This window comes from Raphanus sativus, chromosome 7 (assembly GCF_000801105.2).
Source record: "Raphanus sativus cultivar WK10039 chromosome 7, ASM80110v3, whole genome shotgun sequence".
Classification (NCBI taxonomy): Eukaryota; Viridiplantae; Streptophyta; class Magnoliopsida; order Brassicales; family Brassicaceae; genus Raphanus; species Raphanus sativus.
In genome coordinates, this window is record NC_079517.1 from 9,763,836 (window position 1) to 9,781,170 (window position 17,335).

At 33.6% G+C, this 17,335-nt stretch overlaps 2 protein-coding genes across 2 annotated transcripts; one reads left to right on the forward strand and one right to left on the reverse strand.

Moving 5' to 3' along the window:
- The first annotated feature begins 1,282 nt into the window (after nt 1–1,282).
- On the forward strand, nt 1,283–4,371 carry LOC108816689 (subtilisin-like protease SBT3.16). Its single transcript, XM_056990225.1, has 8 exons — nt 1,283–1,399; nt 1,523–1,614; nt 1,744–1,841; nt 1,947–2,764; nt 2,849–3,144; nt 3,244–3,358; nt 3,446–3,617; nt 3,719–4,371. The coding sequence occupies exons 1-8, from the start codon at nt 1,283–1,285 to the stop codon at nt 4,282–4,284; spliced, it is 2,274 nt and encodes a 757-aa protein (XP_056846205.1). The 3' UTR covers nt 4,285–4,371.
- Nucleotides 4,372–7,468: 3,097 nt separating this feature from the next.
- Nucleotides 7,469–10,774, reverse strand: LOC108816688 (receptor protein kinase TMK1). Its single transcript, XM_018589254.2, has 2 exons — nt 8,305–10,774; nt 7,469–8,161 (listed from the first exon to the last, which is right to left on the reverse strand). Exons 1-2 carry the CDS (start codon nt 10,604–10,606, stop codon nt 7,629–7,631), a joined length of 2,835 nt encoding a protein of 944 aa, XP_018444756.2. The 5' UTR covers nt 10,607–10,774; the 3' UTR covers nt 7,469–7,628.
- Between the last annotated feature and the right edge of the window lie 6,561 nt (nt 10,775–17,335).

Consider the following 17,335-nt stretch of genomic DNA (forward strand, 5'->3'; position numbering starts at 1 on the left):
AAATGATAGATATAAAATAACTAAGATTAATTATTATATTGTTTGGAAACATTGATAGTAGTATAAAAATATATTGTTTGGAAACATTGATAGTAGTATAAAGAAATAAGTATATTGTTTGGAAACATGGATAGTAGTATAAAGAAATGAACATTATTGATTTAACGTAGGCTTAACTATAAAGTATAAATATGTATTTAATTTAAAAACTTACAAAATAAATGTTAGGTCCAACAGAATGTTTCTGTTTTAATAAGATAGATGAAATCTGGGACTTTTCATCAGTCCACCTAGTTTGTTTGTCAGAAAATTTATAACAGCAACAACTATCTAACGACATTTCCCCATAAACCTCACAAAGTCTACCAACAATATCATGAACTTGGCTAAACATAGAGAAGGTTTTTTTACCTTCTCGTTGACCATACCCAATCAGATTCTTCAGAAGTCGTCGGATGAACCATCATCATCATCATCATCTAAATTGCTCATTTCATCTGAATTCTTACAAATGAATAACCTTTATTAAAATGAAAACCTTAATTTACTTGCTATTTTTTTAATAAATATACATAAGAAAAACAATGCTTCATGAGAATCATCAAGATGACCAAATAAAGAGGGGGAGGGTGACAACTGAATAATTATATAGTGGATTTCTATCTCTAGTAGTGACTTTCTATAAACCTAAATTGATTAATTTTTCTGTGACTTGTTTATTTAAGTTTTTCCTAATATTTATTTATTAGTTCTGATTTTATATATGGTGTTCAATATTGTTCTCTTATTTATTTTTGTTAGTTTTTATTATTTTACAAGTTTTTATTTTCTAGTTTCATTACATTTTCTAAACAAAGTCAAAAATTTACATAATCTAAACATATAAACTTGTAATAATGAAGGTTACATTTACCTTACCATCATGGTTTTGATAAATAATAACAGTTTAAGTTTTAACTCGTTTTAATTCCACGCCGATAATTATATAAAAAAGAAACAAAACCGTTTTTGTCCCAAACTATAAACTAGAGTAGTCCCAAATTAACTATTAGTTTTGATGTTATGTCCTATCTTCGTTGTAAGCTAAAAAAAACTCCCAACATCCTTAACCAAATCCTTCAGTTTAAAAACAAGATAGGGTTGAGTGCAATCATCATTACGCTTCTGGGATACAATCAGAGAGGACATTGTTTAGGAGATTCAAGAATAAGAACCCTAATATTCTTGGAAGATTCTTGTTGAAAAAGGATCAGCCTGAACAAAAACTCTTAAAACCCTGAAAATGTGGTTGTCTTCTCCGACTGTATCCAATAGTAGGAACCATATTGTAGTTGTGCTCATAGGTTTAGTATTCATCTCGAAGTTAGCCTTCATTTCTTGTGCGAATCAGGAAAGCCAGGTATGTTACCAATTGCCGACTTTTTTTTCCATCTTTTTATTTCGGAATTATTTCTGCCAAAAGAGAGAGACGTTTACATGCAAAGAACTTCACTAATTTAACTTTCTCGGTGATTATATTTAGATTTACACGGTGCATTTGGGTGAGAGGCAACATGATGATCCTAAACTTGTTACTGACTCACATCATGATATCCTTGGATCGCTTCTTGGAAGGTAATCTCATTATTGGTCTATTCTTTCCGAAGATCATGAATGTTATTTTTTTTTTAACATTTAGATCATGAATGTTGCGCGGAAAACATTGTTTTATGATGAATTTAAATGGTTTGACTGATGATGCAGCAAAGAAGCTTCTCGTGAGTCTATGATTTATAGTTACAGACATGGTTTTTCAGGCTTTTCAGCGAAACTCACATCATCCCAAGCAAGGGAACTCTCAGGTAAATATAAAACTTTTCTCTGAAGGAACCGTGTTGCACAAGAATTAGGTCAAACTCAGAAACAGTACTAATTATATATTCACTTCGGATTTGGATTTATAATAGAACATCCGGATGTTGTTCACGTAACGAGAAGCAAGAATATGAAACTAACAACAACAAGGGTCAGTGATTACTTGGGACTCACTTCAACCGCTCCAACTGGTCTCGTCCATGAAACCGATATGGGAAGCGACGCAATCATAGGACTCGTGGACTCAGGTATATGGCCAGAGTCAAAGTCATTTAATGACAACGGTCTTGGACCGATCCCGGCACGTTGGAAGGGACAATGTGTTTCAGGAGAAGGTTTCAACGCGTCGATATGCAACAGAAAGTTGATCGGAGCTACGTACTACGCAAAGGGTCTCGACAGAAAGTACAATGGGGCTTTCAATGCAGCGGAGAAAGGCGAGGCCATGTCCCCTTTGGACAAAATCGGCCACGGAACACACTGTGCATCGACCGCCGCGGGTTCTTTTGTCCAAGACGCAAACTTCGTCGGCTTAGGTCAGGGAACTGCGAGAGGCAGCGCCCCGAGGGCCCGTGTAGCCGCTTACAAAGTGTGTTGGAACAACGAGCAGTGTTTCACGCCGGATATTTTAAAGGCCATGGATCACGCTATACGTGATGGGGTGGATGTTCTATCGCTCTCGCTCGGAGGCGAAATACCGCTCGATTTCGAGGTTGATAGGAGCGATTTCGCGATCGCTGCTTTCCATGCCGTGATGAAGGGTATTCCCGTGGTATGCGCCGGTGGGAACGATGGTCCCGAAACTCAAACCATCTCTAACGTTGCTCCCTGGATCATAACGGTCGCGGCTACGACCATGGACCGAGAGTTCTTCACTCCCATCACTCTTGGAAACAATATAACCGTACTGGTACGTAACGTTTAATTTTCTTTTGTGATACAAAAAAAAATTGTAATTGTTTATTTAACTATTTTTGTGGGACGCATTTATCAGGGTCAAGAAAGTCTATACTTAGGAGAAGAAGTCGGATTCACTGATCTTGTTAACTTCGATGACTTGACCAAAGCTGATTTTGAGGCCGGTAAAGCTAAGGGAAAAATCTTGTTCACCTTCCAAACAGATAGATTTACAGAAGAGATGGCTGAATTCGTGGAATCAAAAGGCGTTGTTGGCATCATCATCGCAACAAAGCCAATTGATTTGATCGAACTAGGCTCCATGGGTATCGCCTCTGCCCGGGTAGACTATGAAATTGGGATGGACATTTTATTGTATATCCAAACAACCACGTAAGTTCTACAACGTCACATTTCTCTATTGGTTATTCAATTATGAACTCTTTTGATGCCATAGAGTTTTTTTTTTCCCTTTTGTAATGATTTCCACAGATTTCCTAAAGCTAAGATCAGTCCAACCAAGACATTCGTTGGCCGACCTTCAGCGACTAAGGTTGCAAGATTTTCTTCCCGGGGTCCCAATTCAATATCTCCTGCCATTCTCAAGGTGAATTATAAACTTCTTACAAACTTTTGTTTTACATTCAATTTGACCGGCACGGTCCTGAAGTTGGCTTGTGGTTTCTAAATACAGCCGGATATAGCAGCACCAGGTGTAGGTATACTTGCGGCCGTAGGGGGAGGATACGACTTCATGTCAGGAACGTCGATGGCTACACCTGTCGTATCAGGAATAGTTGCACTTCTTAAGCAAAAACGCCCAGACTGGTCCCCTGCTGCGATCCGATCCGCTCTCGTCACAACCGGTAATATACATTTGCAAAAAACATTTGTTTCTTGCTCAACAAGAAATGTTGTATTTATTTCATGTTTCCGAAGAATTTTCTGACTGATAAAACCCTTGCAGCATTTCAAACGGACCCATCGGGAGAGCCTATTGCAGCAGAGGGTTCCCCGCGCAAACTCGCTGACCCGTTTGACTACGGAGGCGGGCTCGTGAACCCGGGGAAGGTGGCTGACCCGGGACTTGTCTACGACATGGGACATGATGAATATGTTCATTACTTGTGTTCTGCAGGCTACGAAGATACATCCATCTCAAAACTACTTGGAAAAAGCTACATTTGCCCTTCCCCAACTCCATCCATGCTTGATGTTAACTTGCCCTCCATCACAATCCCATATCTTAGTGAAGAGATCACAATAACTAGAACCGTGACAAATGTTGGACCGGTCGGTTCGGTTTACAAAGCTGTGATCGAACCACCTCTAGGTATAAACCTGCAGGTGAATCCTAAGACTCTTGAGTTCGGTCCCAACACCCACAAGATCACATTTACGGTGAAAGTCTCCACGACTCATAGAGCGAATACTGATTATCACTTTGGGAGCTTGACATGGACCGACTCTGGAGCTCACAATGTCAGAATCCCTCTTTCTGTGAGGACAAGAGTTTTGAACTTCAAAATCTAACAAAAAAAATATTAATATGATTGAAAATATTTTTAAATATCTTTGACAAAAAATATTTTTAAAATACGTGTATTTCAATTTGTTATCGGAAGCTGTAAATGTGATAAAAAAGCAGCGTATCTTTTACTATTATATGTTAATTATTAGTTAAAATGACATGTGATTTAGGATTTTATTTTGTCAATTGTTTTTCATTGTTTTGTCAATTCTTATAAATAGTTCTGTTATGTTAAAGGATTTCGGTAATTTGCATCTATATTATTACAAATATTATTACAAATGAAGTACTTTTAAGAATTGTTTGAAAACTTGAGTAGCATTATAGAAAGAAGAGTATAATGTTGTTTGCAGTGTTTTGAGGTGCGATGTCGTTTCTATTTATCTGGATCAAGTTTAAAATATACGAAAATAGTCAAGAATGGGATATATCTCTTTTTGACTATCTAATATAACAGATAAATATAATATTAGTAAAATAAAATTCATTTTAACTATATATGAATATTCATTAAAGTAGCATCGACCAAATCATATAATCAAAAGAAGATATATCCCAAAACCCTAATATATAGGCGTGTAATATATAAAAAATCACATTGCCACAACTAAGACAACAAAAGACACTACAATAACGTTCAGCTTCACCATGGTTATTTTTTATATGAAAATTTACTGTTTATGATGTATTTGAATAAACGATGATAAACTATTTATAGATACTAATAATCAATATTAAACCTTAATTGTTGATCAATAAATTTGCTTTTGACGGTTTTTGATCATTAACAACTGTTAAGTTACATTTTTCTTAATTTAATTATTAATTCTTATGTTTATAATTTATAAAAAAAATAAATTATGATTCTTAAAATATAAAAAACACACTAAAAGAAGTTAGTATGTAAATAAAATTAATTAACTACTGAATATTGTAGATGTCAGCAATATATGTTTTGATGGTTGTGTATCAAATTACTAACAAAAACCAAACTACACTTTAACATGTGATCAAACTAAAAAATGATTGTAATATTAGTAATTAAGCTTATATCTACATATATCACTCTGAGGTTAAGAAAAAAAATTCAGATTTTATTCCATGATGTAGAATGATTAATAGTATTTTTATCTTTTTCTTTTATAACCTTTTATACTGATATAGTTATGAGATAAGCATGACTCCATTTGAAAAAAAAAAAATACAAAAACGTATAAAAAATTCTTCCTTACAGATAAAATAAAATAAACAAAACCAAATAAAAAATGAAAACAATTTCAAAATAATGTCTGTGATATTAGATTTTATCATTTTATAAATTACATAATAGTTTAATTTCTATATATATTTCTCAAGAAAAATTATGTGTTTCATATTAAACATATAAATACTTATATTGTAGATGTCAGCAATATATGTTTTGATGGTTGTGTATCAAATTACTAACAAAAACCAAACTACGTACACTTTAACATGTGATCAAACTAAAAAATGATTGTAATATTAGTATTTAAGCTTATATCTACATATATCACTCTGAGGTTAAGAAAAAAAAATTCAGATTTTATTCCATGATGTAGAATGGTTAATAGTATTTTTATCTTTTTCTTTTATAACCTTTTATACTGATATAGTTATGAGATAAGCATGACTCCATTTGGAAAAAAATATATACAAAAACGTATAAACAATTCTTCATTACGGATAAAATAAAATAAACAAAACCAAATAAAAAATGAAAACAATTTCAAAGTAATGTCTGTGATATTAGATTTTATCATTTTATAAATTACATAATAGTTTAATTTCTATATATATTTCTCAAGAAAAATTATGTGTTTCATATTAAACATATAAATACTTATATTGTAGATGTCAGCAATATATGTTTTGATGGTTGTGTATCAAATTACTAACAAAAACCAAACTACGTACACTTTAACATGTGATCAAACTAAAAAATGATTGTAATATTAGTATTTAAGCTTATATCTACATATATCACTCTGAGGTTAAGAAAAAAAAATTCAGATTTTATTCCATGATGTAGAATGATTAATAGTATTTTTATCTTTTTCTTTTATAACCTTTTATACTGATATAGTTATGAGATAAGCATGACTCCATTTGGAAAAAATATATACAAAAACGTATAAACAATTCTTCATTACAGATAAAATAAAATAAACAAAACCAAATAAAAAATGAAAACAATTTCAAAGTAATGTCTGTGATATTAGATTTTATCATTTCATAAATTACATAATAGTTTAGTTTCTATATATATTTCTCAAGAAAAATTATGTGTTTCATATTAAACATATAAATACTTATATAAATTAATGAATGAAAATTTGTATTTTTGAATGAGATCTTTACTAAATAAAGAATCCTTTTTAAAATGCTTTATAGCATTGTTTGAAATCTTCATATACTGCTTTAAATATATAGATAATTTGGTCTAAATAAACTGATAGTATATTACACGCCTATAAATTATATATAAATAGTATATAAAAATTATTCATTAAGAGTAATATTGATATTAACCGCTCTAATTTTTAACGTGAGAGATCCGTTGCGAAAAATCGCAAATAATAGTATAATAATAGTTTATAGTATAGATAGATAGTGTAATCATAAAGAGTAAATGTGCATGTGTATTTATTTCAAGAAACGTCTGACAAAAAATATACTCCTTCTGTCCCACTTTATGTGATGCTTTAGGTTATTTCACATAGATTAAGAAAACACATATTCTTATGTAGTTTATCTTGGTAACATAAAAATACATTAAATAAAATTAGTTTAACCAATAATAAAAAAGTACAGTATTTTGCAATTGGTCATAAAATTCAAATCATATTAAATTCTACCTAAATTAGTGAGAAGATCACTTAAAATGGGACAAAATAAAAATCCTAAAACATCACTTAAAGTGGGACGGACGGGAGTATATATATTTCAAGAAGCAAACTATGTCACCAGATACTAATTTAACCCAATATTGAAATCTATTGTTTATTGCAGAAACTAAATTAGTAGTGTCGTGGTCAATTTATAAAAGATATTAGCAAATCCAAACAAAAGAGACAGGCATGTGAAGATGGATCCAATGCCAAGCTCTCTGCTTCACTGTCATTACCATTTCCACAAACCTAGACACGTCACGTTGTTTAACTCAACAAAACAAACAGCAATAATATTACGAAACCCAAAACCCTAAGGTTACTTGCATAACAAGAAACATGAAAGAATTGTTAAGTGAGAATTGAAGACAGAGGACGAACACACAAATATACAGAAGAAAACAAACAAATTTGGGGTTTTGAAGAATTCTCGTTCATCAACGTCCATCTACGGAAGTGAAAGACTCTGCGAATCCATAAGGTCTAGAGGGAATACTCATCTGCGTGTTACCCAAGCTAGGTAAAAGCGAGGAAGTAGATGATTCAAGATCACTTCTTCCTTCATAAGCTTGCCATTTCTTAAGAGCCTGAGGCAAAGACATGTCGAGATCGATGCCGTAAATGTCCTCTGGATTCTGATCAGCCGGTTTCCACAGCTCGACGAGCGAGGACAGAATGTTGACTGCGTGTCCCATGTCTGGTCTCTGGTAAGGCTCACGCGCACAGCAATGGCCCGCTAGCTCAGCAACGGTGTGAACGCTGGCCAGGGTTTCTTCGTCGAGGTCTATTGTCGGGTCGATCGCTTTCTTGAATGATGATTCCTTGTTGATGAACATTCGTTTGAAATAGGAGACCAAGTGAATGCTCTCTTCTGGTTGCGATTCGTCTAGAGATTTCCTTCCTGTTATGAGTTCCATCAGAATCACTCCAAAGCTGTACACATCGACCTTTGTGGTTACTCTACCCGTAACTGCAACAAACAATATCACAATCATCATTAGAAAAAACAATCTCTAGGACGAAACTAATATTACATGTTGTGGTTTCGGGCTTATAACCTCCTGGTGTTAAAAAAAAAAAAAGAATGTGTTCACAAGTATCAAACTAACTAACCTGCGTATTCGGGTGCCAGGTAACCAAATGTTCCAGCAATTCTAGTCTCAATAGATCCTTTCCCTTCAGGAGCAAGACGAACGAGTCCAAAGTCTGCAACCTTAGCCCTCATATCATCTCCAAGAAGAATGTTTGAAGGCTTAAGATCTCTGTGAATGAAGCTCTGATGAGCTAACCCATGGAGATACTCCACACCTCTCGCCACATCCAACGCTAAAGTCAACCTCTGTTTCCACAACAGAGGCTTAAGCCCTTCCTCCGACCACTCGAACAGATGCCTACTCAACGTACCTTGAGGCATATACTCGTACACAAGCAACTTCTCATTCCCATCAAGACAATACCCGAGAAGCGTAACCAAATGGCGATGCCTAACCTTCGTCAAAACCGCAATCTCCGACTTGAACTCCGCGAAACCTTTGCCAGCAATCACTCCGTTCTCCATCCTCTTAACCGCAATCTTCGTCCCATCGTGCAGTTCGCCTTTGTAAACAACCCCGAAACCTCCTTGTCCTAGAATGTTGTCCTGGCTGAAGTTGTTAGTCACCGAACGAAGCACTTGGATCGAGATCAGCATGTTTCCCGCCTCCACCATCTGTATATTATCTCCCACCTCGCTAGTACCGGGAAGCGTGTACGTGTCGCTTATCCCTCCAACGCTCACGCTCGAACCCGCAACCGTGATTTTAACGTTCTCGTTGTCAGAGCCAGAGTGTCTCGGATGCACAACAACCGCGTTCGAGCTCTCTCCTCTCGCGAACCGCTTCTGCCTCTTCTTGTACCAGCAGAAAACCAATAAACCGATCAAGAAGATCATTAACAGTCCACCAAGAACCGAACCAATAACAATTCCTATAAAACCGGAAGACGTTTTCACTCTCCCATCACTAAACCCTGAACCGGAACCACCCGAAGATGAAGAAGAAGAACCAGGAGGAGGAGATAAAGAGCTTTTATCTTTCCCAATATCCGGATTACCGTTACTATTCACAACAACATTGCTTTTGAAAGCAGGAACCTTCCCAAAAAGATGGTTACTCGAAACGTCTAGCGTTTTGAGATTAGGCAACGTCGTGAGCTCGCGAGGAATCGTACCGGTAAGGTTGTTGTTTCCGAGAATGATTCTCTGAAGCGATTTGATTGAACCGAACTCCGGAGATATCGTCCCGGTTAGCTCCATTTTCTCGAGATTAATAACCGTAACGTTACCGTTGCTACAAGCGATCCCAATCCAGTTCGTGCAAGGATCGTTCCCTTTCCAACTCTCGGCTAACCTCAGCGGATACTCCATCGAGCTAGCGATCGAAAGCAAAGACTTCACTCGAGGATCACACTCCCCTGGAGCAGGCAAGCAAAAGCTGTTGGTGTCTTTCTCCAAATCGACCGAGACCGAGGTTTTGAACTCAGGGACCGGTCCTTGGAGATGATTGTTCGTCAGGTTCACGGCTTTCAACGAGCCAATACTCATCAGAGAAGTAGGAACCGGACCGGTTAACGAGTTATCCCTCAAGCTCAAGCTCTCGAGTTCTTGAAGACCGGAGAAATCCGGGAGAGGACCGGAGAAGGCATTCGAATGAAGCCAGACTTCTCTTAAACCGGTCATGTTCCCGAGAACGTTTATTGAACCGGTTAGTTTCTGACCGTTGAGCCATAACGACTGAATCTGAGAACCGGATAGACCCAAGGGAAGCTCGCCTTCTAGTTTATTGAAAGCCAAATGCAAAATAGACAAACCGGGAAACTCATCCGGTCCGAGAAAACCGGGTAACGTACCGGATACGTTAGCCGAGTTGGCGGAGAAGTTCTGAAGAGCGGAAGCGTTTCTCAAACTCTCCGGAACCTCCCAAGACGCGAAAGGGTTGTTGTCTACTTCGACGGATTGTAAAGAAGTCAAGCCTTCGAAGATGTCGCTGGGGATGGAGTCGAAGTGGTTGTTGCTTAGCATCAAGACTTGTAACGAAGACAAGCCGCTTAGAGTAGGGATGGGACCGGAGATGTTGTTCCACTGAAGCTCGAGCCTCTCGAGCTCTGTTAAGGAGCGGATGTCGGGAGAGAGTGTACCTTGGAGACCTGAGTGCCCGATTTGGATCCGGGTTACCCGTTTGGCTCCCGTGCAAACGACGTGGGTCCATTTGCACGGGTCCGGGTCGGACCATCCGAGGGATGGAGGTGGGTTTAGGCTTTTCTTGAGTGAGAGCATAGCTGAGGCGTCTCCATCTGAATCAGCTTTGGAAAGGGCAAGGAGAGAGAGGAGGAGGAGAAGAAAGGGAAACTTGAGAAAGGCTGCTCTGTGTTTCTTCATAGCTTAGAGAGAGAGGGATTGAGATGAAAGGAGTTGAAGCTTTGGTTATAATTGTGGAGAAATGAAAGTGGAAATGGGAAGATGGGCCATTGAGAGAGAAGGAAAGAAGAAGAAGAAGATGGAACTCTGAAGCAGAAGCCAAGGAGGTTGCACATGGGATGTCTGCCCCACAAAGCCAATGACAGTTTGGTAACAGATTAGATATATCAGAATTATTATTTTTTTTATTTTTTGTTTATTTTATTAGAATTTTTGAATTATCATAGGATTGAGATAACGTTATTTGAAATAAAAGAGGTCGTAGTTGAAATCTTGACTACGTAGTAGGTTGATGTCAAATGCTTCACACAAACGATATGGAGAACTAGAAAAGCAATTCATATTGGCAAAATGTTGATTCTTTTTCAACTTTAAATGAGTTATTACAAAGTATATGCAGTACTTGTTAAGTAGAAGCTTATTGTACACACCGTTTTTCTTTTTTTTGGGAAATTGTTTTATTCATATGTTTTAAACAAACCAACCATTGGTAAGATATGTACTGTTTAGTTTTAGTTAACTTTATTATAAAGTACTACTATAAACTAAGTAAAAGATTGTTGTAACTTGCAAGTCCTAATTTGGACTTTATTCAAGATATTCATTTCCCCCAAGAAGTATGTTTAATCCTTCCGCCAGCTAACCACTCTGAGCCCTTTATCTCCAAATGCGTAAATGAGGATAATCAATGTCTTTATAAGGATAGCACTAAACTAATTTTTTTAAGCTTTACAGGCTTGTAGTTACTCGTATATCGTTTTTATTCATGTCTTATCAGAGTATATAAGCTATTTGATCCACCGAATAAAGCAAGTTATATGATACAAACATTTATTAGTTAAAATTCTTATATCAAAATTTTCATTAATTTCTATATGTAAACAAAAAGATATAATTTTAAAGTAATAATATCTCTAGAACTCATTATTAATGAATATATTATTAAATGTACCATTCAGTAATTATTATTTCAAATTTTAAAATCTTTAATTTTGGAAAAAAATTCAAACGAAAAAAAAAGTTTTTTCTCTTATTTTTAGTAGATTTGTTTCTTTATTCCCTTGTTGTTAAGTATTTTTCAAACTAAAAAAAAAGTTGCATAAATTTTAATTGGTCTAACAGTCTTGATGTAAATTTTTATTTTATATAATACTAGAAAAACTTATTAAAAACTTTTTCAAATTTAGTATAGGATATATAAAGTAATAAAACTATTATACTAGCTCTGCCAAAATTTAGAATCTAAATTTTATTATGCATTCGGTAGTTCACGAAAATAATAATTAAACAATTTGTTTGGTACTCGATCCTACATCGAGGGTCTAGGCTGTCAATGGCATAAGGGTCCAAAAGTTGTGAAACAAATTGCCAAAAGTTATTCGTATATCACACATAGAAAGCATTTAAAGATATTATTAGAAGTAGAACCATACAGGTGTAAAACAAATTTTCTTTAAGAAGCGATGCTTGGTTTCTCGACTAACGAGTGGCAAGTGGCAACAAAGATTGATACAAACAGATTATGAAACTATTATTATATATAAATGAATATATGTGGTTACGATTAATATGGAAATCTAAAAATTGGATATCTGTTTTTAGCAAAATGCTACATGCATCTTTCGTTGCTGTCTCATGAATCATGATCTCAAGTCCTTTATTCTTTATTTTTACCATTATATTATTATTATTTTCTGTGGGAGGGGAAAAAACGCTGTATTTAGGAAAAAGAACAGGTGAAGCTGATTCCCCATGCACATGGCTCTCTGCAGATCTATAAAAGAAGAAATAAACTTTATCTTTTGTAAGTTATTACGCCAATTATTGTGTTTGTAATAAATTAGGGAGTTGCTAAGAAAAAGAGTAATAAATTAGGGAATGATGATGATATCGTAGTGAGTGAAACCTGTCAAAATATTAATCGGACTAAATGACATGAATAGTTACACTTCTCAGATTTTTGTTTGTTTTGTTTCCAGTGATACTCTTATAAATGAATGGAAAATTCTATTTTTTGACCCAAAAAAAAAGAATGGAAAATTCTATTTTCTTACTTAATTAAATAACTTATTGGTCACTAAATGAAATTGTTAGAATTAAATTTATCATGAAATAATTTTATTATTCCAATCCGGATAGTACATATAATTGAATGTTTTTTACGAGTTTACTAACCTAGTATAAGAATAGACACCCCATTACTATTCCAAATCATTTTTCAAAAAAATTATGACAAAATATTCAAATATTTATGTCCCATATCCGGACACAACAAGGAATTCTGAAATGATGGATATGATAAATACCAAGTTTCCTCTCCTATAAGGCTATAACAATAAGAAGGGATCATACTCACAAAAAGCAAATCATTTGATCACAATAGAGTTCACGTCACAAAGTATAGAATAGAAAACAGTCGGAGGACGAGACAAGAGTTACAACTCTCTCCCCTTCCACTTTTCGTGCATGAGTGAATTTGGATCTACGGATAAATTCCCAAACATAATCCATATTTCTCTTTGAACTGTTGCTCCCAAAAATAGATGTCCAACTTTAACGTTAGAAAATCTTCAGAAAAAAAAGTTATTTATATGCAAGCGGACGTACAGCAAGGTAAATATAATGTAGATTATCTTATAGTACTCTCGAATGAGGCATTTCCTCATCTTCTAGCGGGCAAATATCTACCTTCTACTAACTAATATTTTCACCCAAAAACAATATATTTCCCAATTAACATAGAAACTAAACATATGAGATGACTTGACAAAATCGTAGTAACATACATACTGATACTTAATCAAGAAAAAACAGTACTACGATGTGGAAGTATTGAACAGATTTAGAGACTGTTATCATTGGCACTGATAAAAAAACACCAAGAAAGTTCCTTTGTGGAATGTCCAATTGACTATGAACAATCTGTTGGAACTCAACTTTTATATTGTACTCGTGGGCCACAATCTCTCATGTCTTGGCCCAACACCAAATCCTGCACACAAAGAAAGAGTCGGTTAAAATTTATACGAAACCTAATGCAATTAAAGCTTTGTCATGGTTCTTTCGAAGATAGGAAAGGACCCAAAATGAGAGCTAGAGATCAACGAGAGAACAAAAGAATTTTGACTTGATTCTAAAGACATGTGATTTCTATTTGGTATATTGTATAAACAACTTTGGAGTTGCTTATTAATAAAAGGATAAATTTTGGTTACGCTCTCATTCTAAAATCTTAAGCACAAGAAGGTTTAGAAATTCTTACATACTGTAATACACAGCCACCTGAAACTTAACTCTGTAAGAAAAAATCTTCATGTCTAAATCCAAATCTTTGAAGTTCCGTTTCACTTATCATCTCTCGCAAAAGATTTTTTTTTGATAAGTATGTAATTTTTATTACCAAAGATAATGATATAAGAGATACATTAAGAGCTTGAAAACCAAACCTTATGAATCTATGATTAGCTAGTTAAAGAAAGGCTCTTAGAAAGCCCAAAAAAATATAAAAAAGACTTTCACAGAGAAACAAGGATTAATCATCTTCTAAGAAGTGATTAAAGCTTAGCTAAAACTTGAAATCAAAACTCAAATGTCAATCCAGTAGTTCAAGGCTGAATCTGATGCCGAACCTGCACCAAGAGCCACAAACATTAGAGCAATCAGCCGGAGAATGAGCCTAGGAACCGAGTCTCATCTCCACAGCGACTTCAAAAGGGTGCAACGGCGAAGCAGGGTTGACTAGATCCTGGTCCGGCTAGCAACGATGAGGTCTACTCCAGACGCTGAAACAGCTCCAAAGGCCAAACCCATTATCGACTATCCTGAAATTTTATGGGATATACAAAATTCTGTAGAATTTTTGAATAAATTTTCTTTTTACAAATTTGAAAACTTATTTCTATATAATTTTCTTTAAAATTTTCAGGACCATAAATCAATGTTGACTGGTTTATACCTAGGATCGGCCCCGCTTACAATTCAAAGCATTAACTATATTTGTATAGTTACTTCTGTAGAAGAAAACTATTAATGAGTCAGGACTCAGGAGTAGTGTATGGACGTAGATGCGGACAGACAGCGCATGTCAATTATACGCACAATGTGGAAGGAGATTCGAATTATGTGATTAGACGATAAATAGAAGTAGTTTGGGTGATAAGAAAAATAAAGAGGAAAGGTACAAATAAACAAATAAAAGGCACAGTAAAGGTCAAGATAGTAGTTTTATTTTTATAGAATCAAAAATTGTTCTGAAACTTCATAATTTAAAATAAGAACTAAAAGCATAATTTCTGATGTCCTCCCCATGAACTGAGGAGCTACTTCGCTTTTCTTTCCTTTTCCTTTTTATGTAGGAGAAAAAACTAAGAAAGAAAAACAAGTCTGAACCAAAAAAACACTAACATAAAGAATCTTTTGTAGGGAAGCTGCCAAAGTCATTATTAATTCATTGTAATTTGTTTGTTTAGTATATCTAAACGCATACATATGTATTACATTTACATATGCTTTTTTTTGTAATGTGCAGATTAGTTTAACAGTAATTTATTCTATTATTACTTTTTATTCTTGTATCACTCACAATACTATTATTAAATACGCAAAAATTTATTTCTTTTCGTTGAACGAGTGAAGATTCACATCGTAATTAGTTTACTTTTTAAACTATTGGACCATATAATTTGGTTTCTATGCCAGTTTTTAAGTTGTATATTGGTTTTAATAATCAGAGACAAAAGTACGGGTCAAAAAGTTAAACTATCTAAACAACTGATTAGGATAACTAATTTTAGAGATTATATTTAATTCTATTTTCATATTAAAAATTTTAGTTATCATTTATACGTTAATATAATTTTATTTTGATAATAGTAATATTTTAAAATTTTAGTATGATTTATGAAATGTTTACTAATAAATATATTAAGTGAGAGTATTATTAAATAATAATAATTTTAACATAAGCTTTTTTGTTAACAAATGACTTTTTGGAAAAAAATATGATTAACTATTATAGTAACATTTATTAATATTGCTATACAATTAATTTCATGAAATAATTTTACCAATTATTAAATTAGTTTAATTTTTTTAGTGTTATATATATATATATATTAGATACAAAATATAAAAATATATTTATTTAAAATTTGTTTAGGGCATCCGATAATATTGGACCTATACCTGTATATATCTAGAAAATGACAATATGCTAACAAGAACAACTTGTATCATAACCAAAATTAGAGTTTGATCTGCACATCCATGCAAGAATTTATTTTACGATAGATATATAAATATTTTAAACATAATAATTTGATGGTTGCATTTGCACTACTTTAGTTTATTGTTGAGACCAAGTATTACGATACCGTATCATGTTATATAACTTAACAAAAATAACAATTCTATATAGGTATTAATATAACATGTCGAATCAAATATATATTAACATTTCTGTCATATTATATTGTATTACTTAAACGTATTATTAATTTTAAATTTCTCCTAAAATTTTATAAAAAGGAAGGTAATATAAGAGTGAATCACGCCTAATATATATGAAAATTATTTAATTCGTTTGTTACTTAGCCAATCATCTAAACTTTAGGAATATGTTAGGAATGTTAATTGGTCTCCCATATTTTAGGCTGTTTGTTTTAAGCTATTATTAAAGTGGTAGCACAACTTGAAAATATTAAGGTGAAAATAGGAAATTTTATTTTAGGAATATTATTGATTTTAGAAGAATACAAAATTATTATTTTTGATTTTACTGGCAAAAATATCCTTTGATAATAACTAAAAAGTTAAGTATTTTAAATATATTTTGTATTTTAGCCCTTAAAACAAATCATATGATTGTTCATCAAATATGGCTTGTAATCTTTTTGAAGAAAACCGTTAAACACACACAATAGTAATTAAAAAAAAGGATCCAAAACATGTAAATAATTCATTGGTTTACACGAGAACAATAGTTATATGAGAAACAATTCCTCGATTAGTACACAATTGAATAATCACTATATATAGGGTCAATTTGCTTAATAATTATAGCAGCACCATATATGAAGAATATAGTCATGCATGAAAAGTTGTGTCAATTTGGTACAAAATTAGACAATGCTATCCTTTCCAGCGCGTGAGAAATAATAAACACAACGTTCAATATCATAATATACTATATTTGTCCAGTATATAGTACAGAACAATTATTTTATAACAACAACCATTATGAAAAAAATAAATAAAAAACCATTATAAAGAGAATGAAAAAATAAAAAAGCTGAAAAAGATAAAAGGTTTGTAGAGAATACATATTACTCTAAACCCAAACTATATACCATAAACCCAAACCATATACACTAAACCCTAAACTCAAACCATATACCTTAAACCAAACTCTAAACCCAAACCATATACCCAAACACTAAACTTTAATCCCAAACACTAAATCATAAACCCAAACTATATACCCTAAACCCAAATCCTAAACCCAAATCATATACCATAAACCTAAACTCTAAACCATCAACCCAAACTCTGAACCCTAAACCCAAACCATATACCCTAAACCGAAACCATATACCCAGACCATTTACCATAAACCCAAACCCTATACCCAAACCATATACCCTAAACCCAAACCCTAATCTTAAATCCTAAACCTTAAATCCAAATATTTAT

Coding starts and splice junctions, on each gene's coding strand:
- LOC108816689 (XM_056990225.1), top strand. CDS start 1,283: ATGTGGTTGTCTTCTCCGACTGTATCCAATAGTAGGAACCATATTGTA. Junction 1,615..1,743: donor CTTGGATCGCTTCTTGGAAG/GTAATCTCATTA, acceptor CTGATGATGCAG/CAAAGAAGCTTCTCGTGAGT. Junction 3,359..3,445: donor TATCTCCTGCCATTCTCAAG/GTGAATTATAAA, acceptor TTCTAAATACAG/CCGGATATAGCAGCACCAGG.
- LOC108816688 (XM_018589254.2), bottom strand. CDS start 10,606: ATGAAGAAACACAGAGCAGCCTTTCTCAAGTTTCCCTTTCTTCTCCTC. Junction 8,162..8,304: donor CCTGGCACCCGAATACGCAG/GTTAGTTAGTTT, acceptor TGTTTGTTGCAG/TTACGGGTAGAGTAACCACA.